The sequence below is a fragment of the Salvelinus alpinus genome, chromosome 2 (assembly GCF_045679555.1).
Source record: "Salvelinus alpinus chromosome 2, SLU_Salpinus.1, whole genome shotgun sequence".
NCBI lineage: Eukaryota > Metazoa > Chordata > Actinopteri > Salmoniformes > Salmonidae > Salvelinus > Salvelinus alpinus.
The window spans coordinates 63,294,358-63,320,290 of NC_092087.1; the positions used below are offsets into that span (position 1 = coordinate 63,294,358).

The 25,933-nt window shown below is 41.8% G+C and overlaps 3 protein-coding genes and 1 pseudogene across 3 annotated transcripts; 2 read left to right on the forward strand and 2 right to left on the reverse strand.

Moving 5' to 3' along the window:
* Positions 1-566: 566 nt before the first annotated feature.
* LOC139566297 (splicing regulator SDE2-like) lies at positions 567-9,949 on the reverse strand. Its single transcript, XM_071387386.1, has 7 exons — positions 9,757-9,949; positions 5,242-5,359; positions 4,912-5,023; positions 4,558-4,727; positions 2,432-2,537; positions 1,908-2,292; positions 567-1,600 (listed from the first exon to the last, which is right to left on the reverse strand). Exons 1-7 carry the CDS (start codon positions 9,856-9,858, stop codon positions 1,382-1,384), a joined length of 1,212 nt encoding a protein of 403 aa, XP_071243487.1. The 5' UTR covers positions 9,859-9,949; the 3' UTR covers positions 567-1,381.
* A 31-nt stretch (positions 9,950-9,980) lies between these two features.
* LOC139566313 (small ribosomal subunit protein bS1m pseudogene) lies at positions 9,981-10,870 on the forward strand (annotated as a pseudogene).
* A 5,915-nt stretch (positions 10,871-16,785) lies between these two features.
* Positions 16,786-24,633, reverse strand: LOC139566304 (splicing regulator SDE2-like). The gene is made up of 7 exons (XM_071387400.1): positions 24,459-24,633; positions 21,716-21,833; positions 21,386-21,497; positions 20,808-20,977; positions 18,711-18,816; positions 18,190-18,574; positions 16,786-17,882 (listed from the first exon to the last, which is right to left on the reverse strand). Exons 1-7 carry the CDS (start codon positions 24,558-24,560, stop codon positions 17,664-17,666), a joined length of 1,212 nt encoding a protein of 403 aa, XP_071243501.1. The 5' UTR covers positions 24,561-24,633; the 3' UTR covers positions 16,786-17,663.
* A 194-nt stretch (positions 24,634-24,827) lies between these two features.
* Positions 24,828-25,557, forward strand: mrps28 (mitochondrial ribosomal protein S28). The gene has a single exon (XM_071387416.1). It carries the CDS (start codon positions 24,859-24,861, stop codon positions 25,435-25,437), a length of 579 nt encoding a protein of 192 aa, XP_071243517.1. The 5' UTR covers positions 24,828-24,858; the 3' UTR covers positions 25,438-25,557.
* Positions 25,558-25,933: the final 376 nt, after the last annotated feature.

A 25,933-nucleotide genomic window follows, 5' to 3' on the forward strand; every position in this document is an offset into this window, starting at 1 on the left:
TGGACATTCCTGCAGTCAGCATGCCAATTGCACACCCCCTCTGATCTGTGGCATTGTGCTGTGTGATAAAACTGCACCTTTGTGTCCTTTTATTGGCCCCAGCACAAAGTGCACCTGTGTAATGATCATGCTGTTTAACAAAAGGATGATATTTTATTTCAGCTCAAGAAACATGGGACCAACACTTTACATGTTGCATCTTATTTTTGTTCAGTATAAGTGTTTGTAAACAATTTGTAGTTTAAAATTAAAACCACCATGCCAATCTCCAACTATCAATCCGTGCATCCAGCTCTCTGTGAATTTGAGAATGGTTACATTTCCTCAGCCCCATCCCTCAACTTACCAAACAAAGTGAAAGGGGCAGGCTGTTGAAATGGCAGGATGTGGCTTTAAATGAATTCACCTTTGTTAACTAGATTTGTGATTTCTTTTAAAGTCAAGCTTGATTTAAAACATTTGATAACCCCTTTTGTTCTATGAGGAGAAAAATATTATTGTTTATGGTTTAAAAAAAATTGAAGTCACATTGATGTACTTTTACTTAATACAATAACTCCTTGAAATTTTGAGAAAGGCCTTTTATTCAACCATATATCCAAATAAGGAACATAGGTACAGAAAAACAAGAAAGCAATTTCCAGAGTTATGAACCTAATTTTTAAGCCAAAGAATTACTCTGTCCTAAAAAGATGTTGGTTGTGAGAACCACTCACTAACCAGGTTGCCATCCAACCTTTTTATGTGAGTAAAGTACGTTGGATAAAAAAAGTCACAACAGTCCTGATGGAAACAGCAAATAGCGTCGGTAAACTTTCCAAATGTCAACAAAACACAGAAGGCTAGACAAGGTGGGAACTTTGTGTTTCTGGAAAATTAATTACACGAGAAATGGCAGTGGAAACACCTTCATACTCTAAATGTTGATATAATAACCATCATAGCAAAGTAAACTTGGAGTCACGTGATGGTAACATCTCTAGTTGGAAAATGCGCATTTCGTTTTAGAATATTTGCATGAAAATCTGTGACCAATTGGATAAAAACCTAGCTACTGTGATAAAAAGACACTTAATTTAATTTGTGCCACTTCATCCAACATAAAGGGACAGTACAATGACCTAAGAAATGTAAAAAGTAAAATCTACTCTAGAAAAAGTGTCTGAAATGCATTGAGAACAGGAGAATTCTGGGATATATCCAATAGCCTGTGACAATCTTTAAATTGTGTCCACTATTTGGGGCAAACAAAAATAACCACTCTTTAAATCTGGGGCTCATGGCATAGTCATATCTGTTAACTTGGCGACAATTAAGGTATCAGGAGTCCAACTCAGCATAAGACTCATTATTATACGGTGCTGTAATAGAAACTAGGCAGTCATTGCTTCTTGCCCTTGCTGGGTTTGGCCATTAGGGCAGGATCGATGTCCTCTGCAGAAAGCCCTACGGTGGAGAAAAGGCGAGCAGCGCGCTCGGACAGGGTTCCCCCACACTTCATCCCCCGTGCAATCAGTTCCGCCTTTAGCCTGTCCAACCCAAAAGTCTCCAACTCCTTGTCTGAGTGCACTGCCTGGAGGTCTAAGGGCCCATCTTCACACTGCATACCAGGGGAGAAACACACATGAGTTCATCTTTAAAAGTAACTGTTCATTACACTGTTCTATTTTGCATGACTGCAGTTGGTCTTGTTGCAAAGTTCTTTTCGTGGTGCATTGTGAGCCATTAAACATCTTTGGTTATCCCAACATCTCATTTGCATTATGATCACAAGGAAAGCGGCTTAATTTCTGGGATGACCCAGAACAACGAAGGAGCAAGTATGAATAATGAAAATGTAAAACATTAAATAATGAACTAACAAGGCCCAAGAGGACAAATCTTGAGTGGAACATTAAGAAACTCACAGCGGCTTGGTTGACGCTACTCTGAGCTACGCTTAGATTGTCGGTCTTTGGGAATGTTTCTTCTGTGGGGACCACCTCCTTCTGCTCCCCACTACCACTGGTATCGAAAGCTGCTGCCTCTGCTTGAGATTGTGTCTGCACCTCTGCTGGGCTCTCTTGAGAGCTGGGTCCTGAGATGGAGTTGCTGCTTGCGCTAGGAGCTTCCGGAGTTGCTGTTTGTTCCGCTCTGCTCAGAGATGCCGATGTGTGAGCTGACGTTGTTCCCTTTACAGGACAATCGGGTACACCTGAACCGGAAGCAGATGTGGAGGGAGAGTTCCCGCTTTCGCTTGCATCATCGTCATCCTCGGAGCTGTCCAGGTCATCCAGGCCACCAACACCAGTCCTGTAATATCCAAAACATTTCACTATCACTTTTGTCCCCATGACATTTTTTTGGCATGTTTTTATTTAAGAGGCTGCAAAGATGATTATTAATTTATTTTTAACAAAAATGTTAAACCAGGATGACAAAGCTCATTCACCAAAAGCATTTCTTCTTGCTTTTCCCTTGGCCTTTGTTTGGAGGTGGCTTTTTGCGTTTCGGTGCCTCGTCTACTTTCACTAGTCCGCTGGAAGAGGCTTGCATTCCTAAAAAACAGACTGTTAGACTCACCCTTGAATTAGTTCTATGGAACAAACAGCCCTTTACATTGTAATCATTTTCCACAGCACAGATCATTAAGAGACATATATTCAGCACCAGTCAAATGTTTGAATACACTTACTGATTCAAGGGTTTTTCTTTATGTTTACTATTTTCTACATGGTAGAATAATAGTGAAGACAAAACTATGAAATAACATATGAATCATGTAGTAACCAAGTGTTAAACAAATCAAAATATATTTTATATTTAAGATTCTTCAAATAGCCACCCTTTGCCTTAATGACAGCTTTACAAAAGCTTGGCATTCTCTCAACCAGCTTCACCTGGAATGTTTTTCCAACAATCTTGAAGGAGTTCCCACATATGCTGAGCACTTGTTGGCTGCTTTTCCTTCACTCTGCGGTCCAATTCATCCCAAACCATCTCAGTTGGGTTGAGGAGGCTAGGCCACAGGCTAGGTCTAGGTCACAGGCTAGGTCACATCACTCTCCTTCTTGGTAAAATAGCACTTACGCAGCCTGGAGGTGTTGAAAAACCAATTATATTCCCACTAATCCCAAACCAGATGGGATGGCGTATCGCTGCAGAATGCTGTGGTAGCCATGCTGGTTAAGCGTGCCTTGAAATCTAAATAAATCAGACAGTGTTACCAGCAAAGCACCCCCACACCATAATACCTTCACCTACATGCTTTACAGTGGGAAATACACATACAGAGATCACCGTTCACCGACACAGCGTCTCACAAAGACACGGCCGTTGGAACCAAAAATCTCCAATTTGGACTCATCAGACCGGTCTAATGTCCATTGCTCGCGTTTCTTGGCCCAAGCAAGTCTCTTCTTATTCTTGGTGTCCTTTAGTGGTTTCTTTGCAGCAATTCGACCATGAAGGCCTAATTTATAGTCTCCTCTGAATAGTTGACGTTGAGATGGGTCTGTTACTTGAATTCTGTGAAGCATTTATTTGGGCTGCAATTTCTGAGGCTGGTAACTCTAATGAACTTATCCTCTGCAGCAGAGGCAACTCTAGGTCTTCCATTCCTGTGGCGGTCCTCATGAAAGCCAGTTTCATTATAGCGCTTGATGGTTTTTGTGAATGCACTTGAAGAAACTTTCTAAGTTCTTGAAATGTTCCATAATGACTGACCTTCATGTTTAGAGGTGACTGAGGGACTGTCGTTTCTCTTTGCTTATTTGAGCTGTTCTTGACTAGTTAAAATAAAAATGTCAAGTCAATTAAGAACTAATTCTTATTTACAAACCCGGACGACGCTGGGCCAATTGTGCGCAACCCTACGGGACACCCAATCACAGTCGGTTGCGATATAGCCTTAAGTCGAACCAGTGTCTGTAGTGACGCCTCTAGCACTGAGATGCAGAGCCTTAGACCGCTGCGCCACTCGGGAAAAATATAGACAAAATATAGACTTGGTCTTTTACCAAATAGGGCTATCTTCTGTAAAGCCCCCCCCTACCTTGTCACAACACAACTGATTGGCTCAAATGCATTAAGGAAAGAAATTCCACAAATGAACTTTTAACAAGGCACACCTTAATTGAAATGCATTCCAGGTGACTACCTCATGAAGTTGGTTGACAGAATGCCAAGAGTGTGCAAAGCTGTCAAGGCAAAGGGTGGCTACTTTGAAGAATCTAACATCTAAAATATATTTTGATTTGTTTAACACTTTTTGGATTACTACATGATCACATATGTTATTTCATAGCTTTGATGTCTTCACTATTATACAATGTAGAAAATAGTAAAAAGAAAAGAAAAACCCTTGAATGACTAGGTGTTCTAAAACATGTGCCCGGTATTGTATATATAAATATATCTCCATAAAAATTACACCAGGGGCTCTGCATTGTTTGGCCCTGTGCAGCTTCCGTGTGTCTCAGAGGGGTTGGGTGAAAAACAAACATTACCATTCTTACAAATGGACAATAATCATACTATTCTACCATTTCATTCTAAATATCTATTTGAAATTTGTGCCTTTTAAAACCGAGTCCTCCAGGCGTTCTGAGAGGTCGTGGCACTGCTGCTCGTACTCTGGGTCTGTAAAGTGATGCTTGGGCTCGGCCAGCTTCCTCTGCAGTCTCTCCAGACGCCTTTGCTCTTTCTCTGCCTCGCGGTCTACCTGCTTCTTAAGCCACTCTGCCATCCTGAAGACACACACACAATGTGACTATATTTTCATTTCCTATTTATTCATGCAATTTATCCATTCCATTGTACCAAAAGTGCAAACTGACAATCAAATCCACCAGGCGAGCTTCATCAAAAACACCTATTTAGAAAAATACTTCAAATACCAGATAAAACTGAGTCTGTGGGTGACCATCTTACTCTTTCTCATGGTTGACATCTCTTAGTCTCCTTCCGCTTAGGTCCCTGCAGGCTTCGCGGTTTGTGGTCTTCTCAATTTGTGCCCCAAGAGCCCTAAGCATTGACCCAAAGCCTGCCAGTTACAAATAATGGAACAGTTAGTTTTTCATATACTCACTTGTTGCTTACATTATTCTGAATAATGTAAGCAACATTTCACACCTGTCCACTAACTTTAGGCTTAACAGTAAATTATCATTTTCTTAAGTAGCTAGCTAAATAGAAGTTATAGTAATGAACCTGTTACTGTAAGTCTAAGGGACAAGCAGACTTTAATAACTACTTAGTTACCTCCTTTCCCTCCACAGAGACGAGGCTCCAGTCGATACACCGCTCCAGCCTGCAATTTCTCATCAAGCTCTGATAGTCGTCCATTATTCTTGACATAGAGATCCGATGACGGGATTCCCTGAAAACGATAGAAGAACGGTTAGGCAAGTAGCTAGCTAGTAGGGACGTAATGATTGAACAATAAACATTTGAACCGGGGACCGATGTGTAAGATATGAGTGCGGTTGGTCTTCAGGACTCCAAACCGATCCAAATGTGGCATAGGCCAGGAAATCGATTCAAACGTTACGAATGACAAGTTCCAATTTTTTGGGCTCAAATGACTTTCTACCTTCGGAAAATAACTAATATTTTGTAACAACTGCGTTCTCTCCTTCAGTGTAGAACTAGGCATTTAATTGTGTTGACAGTCATTGAGCTTCAACCCCAGGAAAAATCAGTAGCCTAGTCAAATAGCACGCTGTATGCAGCTTGGCGCACTGATCAACGATAGGTAGGCTTATTCCTGATCTGGCACATCTATGCGTCACCTTTAGCATTCAAATGTTTGTAAAATGGCTTGCGCAATAATAGGCTTTATTAGATGAGTATATCATTTGCTAGGTTATTTTATCAAACGTGCTGTTACCGGAATAAATGTAGCCTAAGCTACCGCAGGAGACAACTCATCTGGATACACACATGATGATCAGAGATTACATTTGATTTTACTTTGATTGTTCAGGTTCAACATCAGCAATAGTTTCACTTGAAAACAGAGTGTGTGTGCATACACACACACACACAGTGCATTCAGAAAGTGACGCAGCGGCCTAAGGCACTGCATCTCAGTGCAAGAAGCTTCACTACAGTCCCTGGTTCAAATCAAGGCTGTATCACATCCAGCCGTGATTGGGAGTCCCATGGGGTGGCGCACAATTGGCCCAGCGTCGTCCGGGGTAGGCCGTCATTGTAAATAAGAATTTGTTCTTAACTGACTTGCCTAGATATAAAAAAAAAGTGAACTTTATTTAAGTATTCAGACCCCTTGACTTTATCCACATTCATACAGCCTTACTCTAAAAAATAAATAATGTTTTATTCCCCTCCATCTACACAAAATACTACATTATGACAAAGCAAAAACTGGATTTTAGAAATGTTTGCTAATTTATTAAAAATAAACACTAAAATATCACATATACATAAGTTTCAGACCTTTTACTTTACTTTGTTGAAGCACCTTTGGCAGCGATTACAGACTCGAGTCTTCTTGGGTATGACTTCTTTAGCTACTCGCACTGCATGGTTGAAGCAGGAGAAGAAGAGAAGCTCACTCAAGTGTGTCAAAACCATTTGATGAGACGGGAGTGAAATCCAAATTCATGCCATGTCTTCGCTATTTTTTTTAAGATAAATATTTATACATTACTAGCTCCAACACTTTAAATCTGATGGTGATTTCAGCTGAAAAGTCAGGAGTGTGCACTTTCGAAAGCGGTGGGCAACATCCTAAGTTGTCCGAAAATACGAAAATGGTGGTGGAAGATGTTTTAAGACAGTACACATATTTTTCCTGTTCCATTTCCGGCGGCTCGCCATTATAGAAAGCAAAGGAGTAAAATTATGCTTTTGCAGCCTGAATGGAACATGCTTTATGTACGAGCCGTTCCACGGGGTACACGAGTGTATTACCGGGAACGCACATCAATCCTAGATGATTGTGCAGATCTAGCGCCGACTATCGGCTGCCTAGGCTATATAAAAAGTAATCTCATTACCAATTGTGATTATCTTTGTCAAAGATTATGGATATACTGACAAGATACATGTCTCTCCGCCCAAATAATGGGTCGTGGTCCGCAAAGAGGCACAGCGGCCTGTCTAGCTTCAGCCTATCCTTTATCTGGATTGGTGGATAAATCTCATTACTGTACTCCTTTTTTATATATTAAAATGAGGGTTGTGACGTCAACCGCCTGTATTCAATGGAGAGAGATGCTATGCTACTCGCTTCATTACATGAATATGCATAGCAATTTAGAAACAACTCCGACAGTGTTTTATATCAAATATTACGGGATGTGTCCTACTTATATCATCACACTCTTAACTTGTGCATTACGAAACTTCTATTTGATCAAATAACCTCACATATCAAATAAGCCAACAAAAAAAATGTTTACCAAATTCGACACTCATTGACCTCCATAGAAAAACTCATTTCTTAATGGGCAAAACAACAAAACACGCCACCTGCTGGAGGGAGACAGATTTTCCGCCGAGTTGGGCCTCTCTGCCTTTGTAAGGGAGGAGACTTCACTTCCTTTCTTTGCACAAACAGAAACTCTTGGCCAAACCCATCTCTTCCGCTAATGTCACCCATGTTTACCATGGCCCCCAAAAACATTTGTTTTTTCAAGAATTTTTACGATACAGCCCATTTTGACTTTGTGGCTGTGGATTCTAGTGGACATCAGTTTAAGCACCGCCTTCACCCAATCCTGATTCATCCAAATAATCAGTAAAAAACCCAAAACCGTGAAAAACTGCTGCTTCTTATTAAAAATGCTTTGTCAATGTACAAATACAATAAGGCATACATATATTCCTGTACCAATAAAGTTCTCACAAATGAACTTCCCATTCCTAGATAGTCAAAATTCAACTGGTTAATGGCCTTCATGGCTTTCTTTGAGATGGAAAGAGAGTTAAGCTGGATAAATGCATCTGGATAAACTTTCTATTTTAGTTAAATATATGCGACCAAATCTATATATCTCTTTGCATCCATCTGTTAAGTCTGGCATTGCATTCATCCAAATGATTCCAGACACTGAAAGTCTCACTTATCTTGACATCTTTGGTAATATGTATACCTAGATATTTGTCTGTGGATTTAATTGGAATATCATGAGTCACCACAAGGTGACAGTCATGTAAGAGCCATTAATTCACACTTCCTTAAACGAAGGTGTAAAAACATAAGCTTTGGGAAATCGTTTTATGGTTTGGAGAGCTTTTGGAACCTGGACAATATTTCTCAAAAACAAACTGCCAGCTGATTTATGAAAATCTGGTCATCAAAAACACTCAGCTGTTCTATATCAGAATTCTTGATAAGAATTGACAGCATTTCTGCAGCCATAAGAAAGAGTGATAGTGAAATAGAGCAGCCTTGTTTAATTCCACAATTTATGTCAAATCGTGGAGAAGTCCCTAGTGTTAAGGACACTGAGGTATTAGTGTTTTGATAAAAGGATCTAATCATGTTCCTGAACTTTTCTCCAAAACCATAAAGCTCCAAAGGATAGAAAATAAGGGTGTTCAACCATGTCAAATGTTTTGTAAAAAAACATCAAGAAAAATAGTAAATACATCATTTATCAGATTCGAGCAAGTCTTGGACCAAGCGTATGTTGTTCTACTTGGGCTTTGACAGATTCTTGCTGTTTCATCTGTACACAAGAGATTAATAAAAATAAACTGAACCAGCACGTGAATCCCCCCCTTTCTAGCGCTGACTCGAATGATGGCTACTTTGAGGAAAATGTTAATTTATATGCATGTGATATGTGCTTGTCCCCCATTGCTATTTTAAGATTAAAGCACTAAATGTAAACCACTCTGGATTACAGCATCTGCTAAATCAGGAGGGGTCCTCAAACTTTTTCAATTGGGGCCCCCACTTCTAGCATTGGGTAACATCCAGCGCCCCCCACGTCTATTTCTATCGGCAAAAGCACTGTCCATGAAACAAACCGTTCACACTCCTTGTTGGTGGAGAAAATTTTGCAGGGTTAAAGCTTATTTCCTTCAATTCTACACATTGTTATGGAGCGCACAAAAAATGTGCCGTTTTAAAGCTACTTTTTGTTTTGCAATTCTATACATTTAGCTATGTCTAATGTGTATTCATGTAATATTTGAGTGACAAAATCACAACAATACCTATGGGCAAAAAAAACACTGCTGACACAGGCTAGTTGATCTGGACATTTCTGACATGTTATAAATAACTATCTAAAAAGGTATGCAATGACAAACATGACAAGAGAACCTGATGTTTCACTACTCAATTTCGAAATTGGACCTTGTGCATTCTACTATTACAACTTTCAAGAGTACGTTTAAAGCCGGACGGAGTTCTTTATAAACCCACCAAAAAGTTTGGGAACCATGTGCTAAACGACTAAAATGTTGAAAAATGTTTCGTTACTGAATTGCATCGGAGCCCATCTAACGTTAAATGTGTATCGAATAGTCTTGAAAATGACAGATGCACATCCATACTAGTATTAGTACTGCCAGTACTAGCTAGCTAGTTATATAAAAAAAAAACACAGCGCAGAATAGCATAGCAGAAAATACTATGTATGTTCAAGTCCTGTTTGGCAAAGTTTCTTAAACTAGATAGCTAGCTAGCTCCCGCTAATACCGCGTTAGTTATCTAGCTACCAGTAGCTAGCTTGTTGGATGTGGAACCTATTAAGTAATATTTCAGTTTAATTGATAACACGACGTTTTGATACTAACCTTCTCTTTCGTAAAATTATCAACTAGATCACGAACAGATGCTCCAATAGGAAAAGAAGCATTGCAAAAATGAAGAAGTGGACCAGAAAGAAACAACTCCATGATGTTGCCAAAGAGAGCACAGAACTGTAAGGATACTTTGTCGAGCTACTACCGGATATTTACGCTGACGTCAAAATGTTTTATGCTACGGAAGCCAGAGAGCTTTAAAAAAGAGAGCTTGTTATGTAACGTGACGATGTAGGGTTTTTTAAGGGCTTTGTTTTTTATACTAATTTTGGCACGACAAATGTGAGGAGTTTGTTATTTTTATACAGTACGAATTGGATTATTGTGGTATTCCTTCCTTTATAATTTAAATGTAACACAAGTAAACACCCATCGTCCTTTGCGGCAGACACACCAACATGGCAGCTTTGTGCAATGTCGTGTCAGGTCTGAGGACTGGCACATGTGTGTTTCCAAAACGAGCAATTGATATTTGCAAGTCGTTATACAGCACAGATAGCGGGGAGACATCGGAATGGAAAAGCGGTGGAAGAAATGCAAAATACCAGCAGCCGACAAGGTGAAAAGTGGCTTCGCTGCAGCATATGAACAACACAAAAGACCTTCAGCAGAGACCAAATCAGACAGGAACTACTGTCAGACTTGGGTCAACAAGAAATGAAAAATAATTTGCGTCATTGCTACGAAATTCTCCTCTCATGCAGATGGGACCAGCAAAGAACAAACTGGTAATCGGGAAGATCTTTCACATAATCAAAGACGATTCATACATTGACTTTGGTGCCAAGTATCATTGTGTATGTAAACGACCGACAGTGGATGGAGAGAAGTACTAGAGGGGGAGCAGGGTACGTCTGCGTCTTGAGGACCTCGAGCTCACATCTCGCTTCCTGGGTGCGAACACCGACACAACACTACTAGAAGCAGATGCCTTTCTTCTTGGACTGATCGAGAGCAAGGAAGCAAAAACCAAAGAGTAGAACAGCATTGACTCTGAACCATAGACTTGCCCCAGCAGAGGACAGCTTTTCTTGTTGATGTCACTATTCCCACATTATTGTCATTTGTATCTGAGGGCTTGAACAATAAATGTATCCAAATGTAATGTTTCATCTTGAGAAATCTGCTGCATCCATGTTCAATGGTCATTTAATTTACCCATTTATTCTGGAAGTGTCAAAAAATGCCTCATGCTTAGTAACAGTCATGTAACATCATAACCCGAAATATAAGGTTGTAGCTTTCAAACGTTTAATCAAGATCTCATGGACTGTTAGTCCTTGCATGTCTATGTATGCATATGAAAGTGGTTACATTTCTCCAGTCCCATCCTACCTCTCAGCAAACCAAGTGGTGGGGTAGCCCTTGATCATGACTCTTAAATTACATTACATTATACTATAAGTCATTGGACGAAGGTGTCTTCTGTAGGGGAGAGTTCTTTAAAGATCCCAGACGCTCGGTCTGAACATTAACATGCATCGCTTGAGGTACGGTTTTGGAAGCAAAAGGACCTTATCTTTCATATTAACGATAAATAATAAGTAACAAATGGTTACATTCATACACACCTTGTATGCATTAGAAATTATAACTATGCACTTACCATGTTAATCATCTTTAGAAAATGAATAACTCAAAAGTTATATGATAAGTCAGTTTTTTTTCAGTGACATTCTTCGCAGAATTAAAATGTGCAGTTCAGCATAACCCTCAAAGTTACTTTTTACCTTGTCACATTTTGAGGAGTCTCTTTCCTACATTTAGTGTTTTAGTTGAAAGTACCCTCACCAATTTTTAGACAAAAATTGCCATCTTGAGAAAAAGATGAGTTATATTTCTGTCTTTAACTGATGTAGTGTACTGTACTGAGGTATCCTAAAGACTAAGGCATCAGTACAATTTACAGTTCATTAGCAGCCTATAGCTCTACATACTTTCTATAATCCAAGATCCTGCGAAAGGTAGCAAAAAATACATAATGTCACAGAGTACGATATCATCTCTTATTACAAACTAGCATCTGAATTTGATGGTTAAACAAAAGAGAGGAAAACCTAAAAGGTTTGGAATGGAACTTTAAAAATACAGGCATTCTTTGCACAACAGTATGCCCTGAAAACATTGCCATTGTATAATGCGTGCAGTGATTTATATGCAGCGACTCCCTTAGTAAAGCATTTCATTTTCATCACGTGTAATTGACCAGGATAAATGCATTTGCCAAGTTATTGAGCAGAGGCAGCGAGGTATTTTTAGTGGTGATTAAAAAGTAGAGAGTAGAAGTTTCTTTGGGATTGTTTGAGATGATGCAAGCCTTAGTTGGGTGCACTGAGATGCTTTGGAGGCACTTTGAGTCTATGGTTGTCCTCTACTATGGGTGTGTATGTGTCCTCTTCTACAGCATACAAGATCACCATACACTTCAACCACACATGGTCATATACAGCCACTGTGAGAGACAAAGACAGAGTGGATAAGGTTACTTTTCCTTAGTGAATCAGTAATTAAAAGACACATAGCATTGAAATTCAAATGGTCTCACCTCTGTGATATTCATTTCAGCAGTTCCAGTGCCTTCTCTATCCAACTCCTGGAAGGCCTCTATGAAAATAAGGGGAAATATATATATTTAGAATTGTGCTTTAAGGAATACCTCTGGATTTTGACAATCTATAATTAAGGCCATGAACTTTTCTTGACCATCTTACCAATGACATCTTTAACCTGTAATTAGATTCAAGGCACCACTGCAGGCACCCCCCGCCCCTTCCCCCCAGTCTCACCAGTTAAATCTCACATTAGGGTCTAATTATTAACAACTTTAAAGTAGAAGTCTGGAGTTTGGACACAGCGAACAAGACTGTTAACGAAACATCTCTGTCGAAGTATTTCCCTGCTTGCTGTTTTCAAATTAAAAATAACCATTGTTGAACCTTTTTTTTTATGTTGGGTAGCAGAAGTAATATAAATGACCCAGTTAAAGAAGACTGCATGGACAATTAACATGCATAGAAGCTTAAATAGAAGCTTAAAGGGATACTTTGGGATTTTGGCAATGAGGCCATTTATCTACGTCCCCAGAGTTGGATGAACTTGTGGATACCATTATTATGTCTCTGTGTCGGGTATGAAGGAAGGTAGAGGTAATTTCGCGAGCCAATACTAACTAGCGTTATCACAAAGACTAAGTCTATGGTTATTTGTTATCATGCCCATTGTCAAAATCCAGAGGTATTCCTTTAATGTGTGATTAGTAAAATATTAATGGAAATGATGAAGGTATGAAGATGTGATGAATGACTGTAAGCTTCAGAGGGCACTACATCAATGTCTTGGTGCTGGAGGACAGAACTATCAGTACAGACAGAAGTCAATAATTTTTCCTGGTCCTAATTATGAAATGATAATGTGAATTCAATCACAAAATCACAGTCCAGAAATAATCACTGGCCTAGCCCTCACCCCCGGGGCTAACTTTGTTCTATATCGTGGAGCTCCGCCCCATAGTGGAGCTCTGCTTCTATTGGTTTACCCCGCCTAGGCAGCGAATAGCCTGAGAAAAAATTATGCACAAACATGCAGCCAATAGGAGTACAGGTGTCCATATATAAGAGGATGTTTCCCGTCATTCAGCCTCCCATTATCTTCAGCGACAGGACTGGACTGGACTGGACTGGACTGAAGAAGCCTATACAGTAGATAGAAGACTCAAGACGAACCCACTCACCGTCGACTTCCTGGTCTCGACGTCGTCCTTCATGAGCTCAGTTTTTCCACTCCCAAAAGCTCTTTTAAGAGCTCAGAGTCGCTGCTCCACAATGGCGGCTACGAACCCACACGATTTATGTTTCGTGTGTTTGGGTTCACAGCACGCTAGGGGCGGCCTCACAGACCCCCCGGAATGCCCTAGCTGCACCCTCCTTTCTTTAAAGGAGAGGAAACAGCGGTGGGAATTTTTCAGGGGAGATCTCCCAACCGAAACTGAAATGACCCCTCTCCCTAGGGTGAGCGCGGGAAATTTCACCTCTTTGGGCGAGGAAGAGACGGGCTCTGTATTCTCAGCAGCCCACTCTTACGCAACGGCTTCTCTGCGCTCTGATTTTACAGGGCTCATTGAGCGGGCCGCGAGCCGTCTAGACATTGCACTTCCCCCCAACCCGGAGGTGGATATGATGGTGGGCGGCCTTTACTCTAGACCGAGACGGGCGGCTGTGCTTTTAGCACCTGCCATGCCCTCACTGGCAAAATATGTGGAGGTTGCATGGGAGGCGCCTTTAATGGCCAGGGCGCCTGCGAAGGCGTACATCCCATTCACCAGAGTGGACGGAGAACGGCCTCAGGAGATCCCTAGGCTCGAGGACGCCCTGGCAGCGTACCTTGTCCCAGGTTCGAGCTCCTGGCCGTCGTCCAGGAAAGCCACATTACCTACGACTAAGGACAGACTCACAGCCCAGCTGGCAGGGAAGTCCTTCGCTCTAGGTGTTCAAGCTGTAGCAGCAGCTAATAATATTGCCCTCCTGGCCGCCTCTCTGTCCCGTCTCACCACGGGTAAGACTGGGTTGTCGGGAGAGGAGATAGAGGAAGCGTCGAAGATTTCCGGCGCCATCCTCCATCTCACTCAGGCGTCGGCTGTATGCGCGGGGACGTCCATGGCCACTTCGGTGGTCGTGGAACGACACCTCTGGCTGTCTATGACGGCTATGAAGAAGACCGACAAAGCCGCCCTGTTGAACGCCCCCATCTCTGACAGCGGCCTCTTTGGAGCCGCCGTCAAAGATGCGACGGTGCGTTTTGGCCTGCCAATGGCAGGAGGGTCTAGAGCGGCTTCAAACGAGTCTCCCTGCTCCATTAGACATGGGTCTAGAGCCAGACGGAGAGCCCGTCGAGCGGGTGCACCTGGAGCGGGCCCCGCCTCTCCGGCAGCACCAGAGAAAGCAGCTTCTCCACCAGCGAGAGAGGTCTTAATTTCGTCACCCTGGCGTCCTAGGGGCAGCCAGAAGAGACGGCGACCCTGACGGGACCAGGGGGGAAGAGCGCAGCACCCGGTGTGACAGCGCCCACTGTTATTGAGCCAATATGTCAGTTGTTAATAAAGAATGTGTTCCATCTGACTTCGTCACAAGAGAACCTCTTTTCTTTTTTTGTGTCTAGCACAGCCCACCATGAGTGCGTAGCTGATTACACACAGGAGGACGTTGTGAGTGGGAATGACATGACCGCAGCAAAGCGGACGCTCTTGATGAGCCGCCATGCTATACCTCATAAAAGCCTTGTACCACACACTCTCAGGAGTAATGTGGTTAAAGGTTTAAAGAACAGCCCCATGTTGGGCCGATGACGCTATTGGGAGACGGCACACTAACTCAGGCGGGCACCAGCTCAGACCCGTGCTGCGTTCATGGGCGTCTGGAACCACAGGTTACATGTATAACCCCCGTTTCTCACAGAACCCGCCAATAATTCCGACCCTACACCACACACTCTTAGGAACAATGTTTGAGGAACAGCTCGCGTGGTCCCGTGTGGCTCAGTTGGTAGAGCATGGCGCTTGCAACGCCAGGGTTGTGGGTTCATTCCCCACGGGGGGACCAGGATGAATATGTATGAACTTTCCAATTTGTAAGTCGCTCTGGATAAGAGCGTCTGCTAAATGACTTAAATGTAAATGTAAATGTACACAGCCCCATGTTGGGCCGATGACGTAATCGCTGTTGGGGGACGGAGCACCGGCTCAGGCAGGTGCCTCAGTCAGTGCATCTCAGACCCGTGTTGCGTTCACCGAAGGTTGGAACCACAACGTTTTATTTATTTAAAAAAAAAAAAATTACTAGGCAAGTCAATTATGAAAAAAATCGTATTTTCAATGAAGGCCTAGGAACAGTGGGTTAACTGCAGAACGACAGGGGCAGAACGACAGATTTTTACCTTGTCAGCTCGGGGATTCGATCTTGTAGTAACCTTTCGGTTACTAGTCCAACGCTCTAACCACTAGGCTACCTGCCGCCAAGGTTACCTGTGTAACCAAAATGTTGGCGCCCACGTTTCTCACAGGACGCGCCTACATTCCAGTGTTTACAGACGCTTGTCTGACTGGATGGGGGGGGGCATGCCAGGCTCGGGCGGTCAGAGGTGTGTGGCCTCCCTCGGGACTCCCCATCAACCTCCTAGAGTTGGAGACAGATCTACTGTGTGGTATTCCAGGAGGTCTACCCCGGGGGATGGTAATAGAGGCGACGTTGGCTCCCTCTGCTGGGAATACGGGAGCTGGGCACCCCGACACGGACAGCTAAGTGGAGGTAATTAGAGGAAGGTGCCAACCAGCCGTGGAGGCTGAATAAAAGGAGCACGATGGCACACCGCGGGAGAGAAGGGAGAGAGACGGACACCAGTTAAGAGAGAGAAGGAAAACCGAGCAAAACATAAGTTATTTCTTTGATACATTTATTTTCTGTCTAAGTAAGGTCGTTTTTTTGGACTAAAGCCTCCCTGTCTTTGTCAATATCTGCACGCTCAACCCAACACCCCACGGTTTACCACAACTGGTTCAGACCCACTTCGTGCCTACATACAACGCCAAGGAGTCAGGTCTCCTGCACTCCACCGGCCGGCGGAGGAATTGTGGCCGTGGGCTCACGAGCACCTTCGCTCGTTGACAGCAGCACACATTCCAGTCTATCAGAACGTAGGAGCAGACCTCATGTCTCAAGGGGTCCCGGAGACAAGTGGCAGCTGCACCCCGACATTGTTCTCCAAATATGGGAACGGTTCGGGAGAGCCGAGGTGTACCTGTTCGCGTCACGTGTAAACACGCAACGTCCCCTTGGTTTTCCCTACGACGCCAGGAAGAACCGCCACTATGGATAGACGCACCAACTGTGGCCAGATGTTCTCCTGTACGCATTTCCACCACTGTCCTGCATTCTCCCACTGCTAGCCTGCGTGGAACAGGAGGGCTGTCAATCATATTGATAGCCCTGGATCGACCAGGGGCTCTGAGGTACACAGACAAGACTCAAATTTTGATTGCGCCATCATGGTCATAATATTGTTTAATTAAAAATAACTCACATTCATGTATTTTTGCTTAACACAATAAGTCCTTTTATTCAACCATATCCAAATAAGGAACATATAAAACCACAGAAAAATAAAAAAGCAATTTCCAGAGTTATGAACCTACTTTTAAGCCAAAGAATTACTGTCCTAAAAAAATGTGGTTGTGAGAACAACCACTCGCTAACCAGGTTGCCATCCAACCTTTTTATGTGAGTAAAGTACGTTGGATAAAAAGAAGTCACAACAGTCCTGATGGAAACAGCAAATAGCGTCGGTAAACTTTCCAAATGTCAACAAAACACAGAATGCTAGACAAGGTGGGAACTTTGTGTTTCTGGAAAATTATTTACACGAGAAATGGCAGTGGAAACACCTTCATACTCTAAATGTTGATATAATAACCATCATAGCAAAGTAAACTTGGAGTCACGTGATGGTAACATCTCTAGTTGGAAAATGCTCATTTTGTTTTAGAATATTTGCATGAAAATCTGTCACTAATTGGATTGAAACCTAGCTACTGTGACAAAAAGAGACTTCATTTCATTTGTGAAATTTCATCCAACATAAGGGACAGTACATCGACTTAAGAAATTCTAAAAGTAAAATCTACTCTAGAAAAAGTGTCTAAAATGCATTGAGAACAGAATTCTGGGATATATCCTATAGCTGTGACAATATTTAATTGTGTCCACTATATGGGGCAAACAAAAATAATCACTTTAAATCTGGGGCTCATGGCATAGTCATATCTGTTACCTTAATTGTCACCAAGTTATCAGGAGTCCAACTCAGCATAAGACTCATTATTATACGGTGCTGTAATAGAAACTAGGCAATCATTGCTTCTTGCCCTTGCTGGGTTTGGCCAATAGGGCAGGATCGATGTCCTCTGCAGAAAGCCCTACGGTGGAGAAAAGGCGAGCAGCGCGCTCGGACAGGGTTCCCCCACACTTCATCCCCCGTGCAATCAGTTCCGCCTTTAGCCTGTCCAACCCAAAAGTCTCCAACTCCTTGTCTGAGTGCACTGCCTGGAGGTCTAAGGGCCCATCTTCACACTGCATAGCAGGGGAGAAACACACAAGTTAATCTTTAAAAGTAACTGTTCATTACACTGTTCTATTTTGCATGACTGCAGTTGGTCTTGTTGCAAAGTCCTATATTCATGGTGCATTGTGAGCCATTAAACATCTTTGGTCATCCCAACATCTCATTTGCATTATGGTCACAAGGAAAGCGGCTTAATCTCTGGGATGACCCAGAACAACGAAGGAGCAAGTATGGATAATGAAAATGTAAAACATTGAATAATGAACTAACAAGGCCCAAGAGGACAAATCTTGAGTGGAACATTAAGAAACTCACAGCGGCTTGGTTGACGCTACTCTGAGCTACGCTTAGATTGTCGGCCTTTGGGAATGTTTCATCTGTGGGGACCACCTCCTTCTGCTCCCCACTACCACTGGTATCGAAAGCTGCTGCCTCTGCTTGAGAATGTGTCTGCACCTCTGCTGGGCTCTCTTGAGAGCTGGGTCCTGAGATGGAGTTGCTGCTTGCGCTAGGAGCTTCCGGAGTTGCTGTTTGTTCCGCTCTGCTCAGAGAGGCTGATGTGTGAGCTGACGTTGCTCTCTTTACAGGACAATCGGGTACCCCTGAACCGGAAGCAGATGTGGAGGGAGAGTTCCTGCTGTCGCTTGCATCATCGTCATCCTCGGAGCTGACCAGGTCATCCAGGCCACCAACACCAGTCCTGTAATATCAAAAACATTTTTCTATTGGGCAGTTTTGTTCCCATGACATTTTTTTGGCATGTTTTTATTTTTTTACAGTCTGCAAAGACGATTTTTTTAATTGTACAAAAATGTTAAACCAAGATGCTCATTCACCAAAAGCATTTCTTCTTGCTTTTCCCTTGGCCTTTGTTTGGAGGTGGCTTTTTGCGTTTCGGTGCCTCGTCTACTTTCACTAGTCCGCTGGAAGAGGCTTGCATTCCTAAAAAACAGACTGTTAGACTCACCCTTGAATTAGTTCTATGGAACAAACAGCCCTTTACATTGCAATCATTTCCCACAGCACAGATCATTAAGACATGTATATACAGCACCAGTCAAAAGTTCAGATACACCTACTCATTCAAGGGTTTTTCTTCATGGTAGAATAATAGTGAAGACATCACAACTATGAAATAACACATATGGAATCATGTAGTAACCTCCCCCCAAAAATATATATTTTATATTTGAGATTCTTCAAAATAGCCACCCTTGGCCTTGATGACAGCTTTGCAAACGCTTGGCATTCTCTCAACCAGCTTCACCTGGAATGTTTTTCCAACAATCTTGGAGTTCCCACATATGCTGAGCACTTGTTAGCTGCTTTTCCTTCACTCTGCGGTCCAATTCATCCCAATTGGGTTGAGGTCAGGAGACTGTGGAGGCCAGCTCATCTGATGTAACACTCCATCACTCTCCTTCTTGGTCAAATAGCCCTTACGCAGCCTGGAGTTGTGTGTTGGGTCATTGTCCTGTTGAAAAACAAATTATATTCCCACTAAGCCCAAACCAGATGGGATGGCATATCGCTGTAGTAGCCATGCTGGTTAAGCGTGCCTTGAATTCTAAATAAATCACAGACAGTGTCACCAGCAAAGCACCCCCACACCTCCTCCATGCTTTACAGTGGGAAATACACATGCAGAGATCATCCGTTCCCCCACACCGCGTCTCACAAAGACACGTCCGTTGGAACCAAAAATCTCCAATTTGGACTCCAGACCAAAGGACAAATTTCCACAGGTCTAATGTCCATAGCTTGTGTTTCTTGGTCAAAGCAAGTTTCTTCTTCTTATTTGTGTTCTTTAGTAGCGGTTTCTTTGCAGCAATTTGACCACGAAGGCCTAATTCAGTCTCCTCTGAACAGTTGACGTTGAGATGAGTCTGTTACTTGAATTCTGTGAAGCATTTATTTAGGCTGCAATTTCTGAGGCTGGTAACTCTAATGAACTTATCCTCGGCAGCAGAGGTAACTCTGAGTCTTCCTTTCCTGTGGCGGTCCTCATGAAAGCCAGTTTCATCATAGCGCTGGATGGTTTTTGGCACTGCACTTGAAGAAACTTTCTAAGTTCTTGAAATGTTCCGTATTGACTGACCTTCTTGTCTTAAAAGTAATGATGGACTGTCGTTTCTCTTTGCTTATTTGAGCTGTTCTTGACATTTATTTTAATTAGGCAAGTCAGTTAAGAACAAATTCTTATTTACAATGCCGGCCAAACCCAGGCGACGCTAGGCCAATAATGCCCAGCCCTATGGGACTCCCAATCACAGCCAGTTGTGAGAGCCTAGATTCGAACCAGAGTGTCTCTTGTGACGCCTCTAGCACTGAGATGCAGCGCCTTAGACCGGGAGCCAAAATATGGACTTGGTCTTTTACCAAATAGGGCTATCTTCTGTAAAGCACCCCCTACCTTGTCACAACAACTGATTGGCTCAAATGCATTAAGGAAAGAAATTCCACAAATGAACTTTTAACAAGGCACACCATAATTGAAATGCATTCCAGGTGACTACCTCATGAAGTTGGTTGACAGAATGCCAAGAGTGTGCAAAGCAGTCAAGGCAAAGGGTGGCTACTTTGAAGAATCTAACATCTAAAATATATTTTGATTTGTTTAACACTTTTTGTGTTACTACACAATTCCATGTTATTTCATAGTTTTGATGTCTACACTATTATACAATGTAGAAAATTGTAAAAAAAATAAAGAAAAACCCTTGAATGAGTAGGTGTTCTAAAACTTTTGTTCAGTATGTATATATACATATATGTCCATAAAAATTATTCCAGGTGCTCTGCACTGTTTGGCCCTGTGCAGCTTCCGTGTGTCTCAGAGAGGTTGGGTGAAAAACAATCACCATTCTTACAAAATGGACAATAAAACATACTATTCTACCATTTCATTCTAAATAGCCATTTGAAATTTGTGCCTTTTAAAACCGAGTCCTCCAGGCGTTCTGAGAGGTCGTGGCACTGCTGCTCGTACTCTGGGTCTGTAAAGTGATGCTTGGGCTCGGCCAGCTTCCTCTGCAGTCTCTCCAGACGCCTTTGCTCTTTCTCTGCCTCGCGGTCTGCCTGCTTCTTAAGCCACTCTGCCATCCTGAAGACACACACAATGTGACTATTTTCATTTCATTTACATTACATTTAAGTCATTTAGCAGACGCTCTTATCCAGAGCGACTTACAAGTTCGTGCATTCACCTTATGATGTCCAGTGGAACAACCACTTTACAATAGTGCATCTAACTCTAAGGGGGGGGGGGGGGGGGGTTAGAAGGATTACTTTATCCTATCCTAGGTATTCCTTAAAGAGGTGGGGTTTCAGGTGTCTCCGGAAGGTGGAAGGTGGTGATTGATTTCCTATTTATTCATGCAATTTATCCATTCCATTGTACCAAAAGTGCAAACTGACAATCAAATCCACCAGGCGAGCTTCATCAAAAACACCTATTTAGAGAAATACTTCAAATACCAGATAAAACTGAGTCTGTGGGTGACCATCTTACTCTTTCTCATGGTTGACATCTCTTAGTCTCCTTCCGCTTAGGTCCCTGCAGGCTTCGCGGTTTGTGGTCTTCTCAATTTGTGCCCCAAGAGCCCTAAGCATTGACCCAAAGCCTGCCAGTTACAAATAATGGAACAGTTAGTTTTTCATATACTCACTTGTTGCTTACATTATTCTGAATAATGTAAGCAACATTTCACACCTGTCCACTAACTTTAGGCTTAACAGTAAATTATCATTTTCTTAAGTAGCTAGCTAAATAGAAGTTATAGTAATGAACCTGTTACTGTAAGTCTAAGGGACAAGCAGACTTTAATAACTACTTAGTTACCTCCTTTCCCTCCACAGAGACGAGGCTCCAGTCGATACACCGCTCCAGCCTGCAATTTCTCATCAAGCTCTGATAGTCGTCCATTATTCTTGACATAGAGATCCGATGACGGGATTCCCTGAAAGCAATAGAAGAAACGTTAGGCAAGTAGCTAGCTAGTAGGGACGTAATGATTGAACAATACACATCAGTCCCCGGTTCAAATGTTTAAAATTTGAGTGTGGTTGGTCTTCAGGACTCCAAACCGATCCAAATGTAGCATAGGCCAGGAAATCGATTCAAACGTTACGAATCACCTGCTCCAATTTTTTTCCTCAAAAGACTTTCTACCTTCGGAAAATAACTAATCTTTTGTAACAACTGCGTTCTCTCCTTCAGTGTAGAACTAAGCATTTAATTGTGTTGACAGTCATTGAGCTACAATCCCAGGCAATGTCAGTAGCCTAGTCAAATAGCACGCTGTATGCAGCTTGGCGCGCTGATCAACGAGAGGTAGGCTTATTCCTGATCTGGCACATCTATGCGTTACCTTTAGCATTCAAATGTTTGTAAAATGGCTTGCGCAATAATAGGCTTTATTAGATGAGTATATCATTTGCTAGGTTATTTTATCAAACGTGCTGTTACCGGAATAAATGTAGCCTAAGCTACCGCAGGAGACAACTCATCTGGATACACAGATGATGATCGGAGATTACATTCAATTTTCCTTTGATTGTTCAGGTTCACCATCAGCAATAGTTTCACTTGAAAACAGTGCACACACACACAGTGTTTTCAGAAAGTGGCGCAGCGGCCTAAGGCACTGCATCTCAGTGCAAGAAGCTTCACTACAGTCCCTGGTTCAAATCCAGGCTGTATCACATCCAGCCGTGATTGGGAGTCCCATAAGGTGGCGCACAATTGGCCCAGCGTCGTCCGGGGTAGGCCGTCATTGTAAATAAGAATTTGTTCTTAACTGACTAGTTAAATAAAGGTCTTTTTTTTTTTAAGTATTCAGACCCCTTGACTTTATCCACATTCTGTTACGTTACAGCCTTATTATAAAAAAAAATAAAAAAAAGTTTATTCTCCATCTACACAAAATACTACATTATGACAAAGCAAAAACTGGATTTTAGAAATGTTTGCTAATTTATTAAAAATAAACACTAAAATATCACATTTACATAAGTTTAAGACCCTTTACTTTGTTGAAGCACCTATTGCAGCGATTACAGACTCGAGCCTACTTGGATATGACTTCTTCTAGCTGATTTTTGAAAATCTGGTCATCAAAAACACTCAGCTGTTCTATATCAGAATTCTTGATAAGAATTGACAGCATTTCTGCAGCCACAAGAAAGAGTGATAGTGAAATAGAGCAGCCTTGTTTAATTCCACAATTTATGTCAAATCGTGGAGAAGTCCCTAGTGTTAAGGACACTGAGCTATTAGTGTTTTGATAAAAGGATCTAATCATGTTCCTGAACTTTTCTCCAAAACCATAAAGCTCCAAAGGATAGAAAATAAGGGTGTTCAACCATGTCAAATGTTTTGTAAATTATATATTTTTTTAAATCAAGAAAGAGTAAATCCATCATTTATCAGATTCGAGCAAGTCTTGGACCAAGCGTATGTTGTTCTACTTGGGCTTTGACAGATTCTTGCTGTTTCATCTGTACACAAGAGATAAATAAAAAATAAACAACTGAACCAGCACGTGAATCCCCCCTTTCTAGCTCTGACTCGAATGATGGCTACTTTGAGGAAAATGTTCATTTATATGCATGTGATATGTGCTTGTCCCCCATTGCTATTTTAAGATTAAAGCACTAAATGTAAACCACTCTGGATTACAGCATCTGCTAAATCAGGGGGGTCCTCAAACTTTTTCAATTGGGGCCCCCACTTCTAGCATTGGGTAACATCCAGCGCCCCCCACGTCTATTTCTATCGGCAAAAGCAGTGTCCATGAAACAAACCGTTCACACTCCTTGTTGGTGGAGAGAATTTTGCAGGGTTAAAGCTTATTTCCTTAAATTCTACACATTTATGGGGCGCACACAAAAAATATGCAGTTTTAAAGCTACTTTTTGTTTTGCAATTCTATACATTTTGCTATGTCTAATGTGTATTCATTTGAGTGACTAAAAAATTACAACAATATCTATGGGCAACAAAAAAAACTACATTAAAAAAACACTGCTGACACAGGCTAGTTGATCTGGACATTTGACATGTTATAAAATAGCTATCTAAAAAGGTATGCAATGACAAACATGACCTGATGGTGCACTACTCCATTTCAAAATTGCACCTTGTGCATTCTACTATTACAACTTTCAAGAGTACGTTTAAAGCCGGACAGAGTTATTTATAAACCCAACAAAAAGTGTGGGAACCATGTGCTAAACGACTAAAATGTTGAAAAATGTTTCGTTATTGAATCGCATCAGAGCCCATCTAACGTTGTGTGTATCGAATAGTATTGAAAGGGAAAGATGCACATCCATACTAGTATTAGTACTGCCAGTACTAGCTAGCTAGTTATATCTATTTTTTTAAATACAGCGCAGAAAAGCATGGCAGAAAATACTATGTATGTTCAAGTCCTGGTTGGCTAAATTTGTTAAACTAGATAGCTAGCTAGCTTCCGCTAATACCGCGTTAGTTATCTAGCTACCAGTAGCTAGCTTGTTGGATTTGGAACCTATTAAGTAATATTTCAGTTTAATTGATAACACGAAGTTTTGATACTAACCTTCTCTTTCGTAAAATTATAAACTAGATCACGAACAGATGCTCCAGTAGGAAAAGAAGCATTGCAAAAATGAAGAAGTGGACCAGAAAGAAACAACTCCATGATGTTGCCAAAGAGAGCACAGAAATGTAAGGATACTTTGTCGAGCTACTACCGGATATTTACGCTGACGTCAAATGTTTTTTTGCTACGGAAGCCGGAGAGCTTTAACAAAAACGTAACTTGACGATGTATCTTTTTTTAAGGGCTTTGTCTTTTATACAAATTTTTCCACCACAAATGTAAAGAGTTTGTTATTTTTATACAGTACGAATTGGAATATTGTGTGATTCCTTCCTTTTTTATTTAAATGTAATACACAAGTAAAACACCCATCGTCCTTTGCGGCAGACACACCAACATGGCAGCTTTGTGCAAGGTCGTGTCAGGTCTGAGGACTGGCACATGTGTGTTTCCAAAACGAGCAATTTATATTTGCAAGTCGTTATACAGCACAGATAGCGGGGAGACATCGGAAGGAAAAGCGGTGGAAGAAACGCAAAAACCAGCAGCCGACAAGGTGAAAAGTGGCTTCGCTGCAGCATATGAACAACACACAGACCTTCAGCAGAGACAAAATCAGACAGGAACTACTGTCAGACTTGGGTCAACAAGAAATGAAAAATCATTTGCGTCATTACTACGAAATTCTCCTCTCATACAGATGGGACCAGCAAAGGACAAAATGGTAATCGGGAAGATCTTTCACATAATCAAAGACGATTTATACATTGACTTTGGTGCCAAGTTCCATTGTGTATGTAAACGACCGACAGTGGATGGAGAGAAGTACCAGAGGGGGAGCAGGGTACGTCTGGGTCTTGAGGACCTCGAGCTCACATCTCGCTTCCTGGGTGCGAACACCGACACAACACTACTAGAAGCAGATGCCTTTCTTCTTGGACTGATCGAGAGCAAGGAAGCAAAAACCAAAGAGTAGAACGGCATTGACTCCGACCCATAGACTTGCCCCAGCAGAGGACAGTTTTTCTTGTTGATGTCACTATTCCCACTGTAATTTGTAACTGAGGGCTTGAACAATAAATGTATCCAAATGTAATGTTTGTTTCATCTTGAGAAATCTGCTACATCCATGTTCAATGGTCATTTCATTTACCCATTTATTCTGGAAGAGTCATTAAATGCCTCGTGCTTAGTAACAGTCATGTATCATCATAACTCAAAATATAAGGTTGTAGCTTTCAAACGTTTAATCAAGAGCTCATGGACTGTTAGTCCTTGCATGTCTATGTATGCATATGAAATTGGTTACATTTCTCCAGTCCCATCCTACCTCTCAGCAAACCAAGTGTTGGGGTAGCACTTGATCATGGCGCTCGGTGTGAACATTAACATGCATCTCTTGCGGTACGGTTTTGAAAGCAAAATGACCTTATCTTTCATATCAACGATAAATAAAAGGTTACATTCATACA

What these genes read in the sequence shown, in the direction of transcription:
- LOC139566297 (XM_071387386.1), bottom strand. Translation starts at nt 9,858, where the DNA reads ATGGAGTTGTTTCTTTCTGGTCCACTTCTTCATTTTTGCAATGCTTCT. An exon ending in ATAATTTTACGAAAGAGAAG is followed by an intron (nt 5,360 to 9,756) that starts GTTAGTATCAAA and finishes TATCGTTTTCAG; the next exon opens with GGAATCCCGTCATCGGATCT. An exon ending in TCTCTGTGGAGGGAAAGGAG is followed by an intron (nt 5,024 to 5,241) that starts GTAACTAAGTAG and finishes TGTAACTGGCAG; the next exon opens with GCTTTGGGTCAATGCTTAGG.
- LOC139566304 (XM_071387400.1), bottom strand. Translation starts at nt 24,560, where the DNA reads ATGGAGTTGTTTCTTTCTGGTCCACTTCTTCATTTTTGCAATGCTTCT. An exon ending in ATAATTTTACGAAAGAGAAG is followed by an intron (nt 21,834 to 24,458) that starts GTTAGTATCAAA and finishes TATTGCTTTCAG; the next exon opens with GGAATCCCGTCATCGGATCT. An exon ending in GATGTCAACCATGAGAAAGA is followed by an intron (nt 20,978 to 21,385) that starts GTAAGATGGTCA and finishes GTGTGTCTTCAG; the next exon opens with GATGGCAGAGTGGCTTAAGA.
- mrps28 (XM_071387416.1), top strand. Translation starts at nt 24,859, where the DNA reads ATGGCAGCTTTGTGCAAGGTCGTGTCAGGTCTGAGGACTGGCACATGT.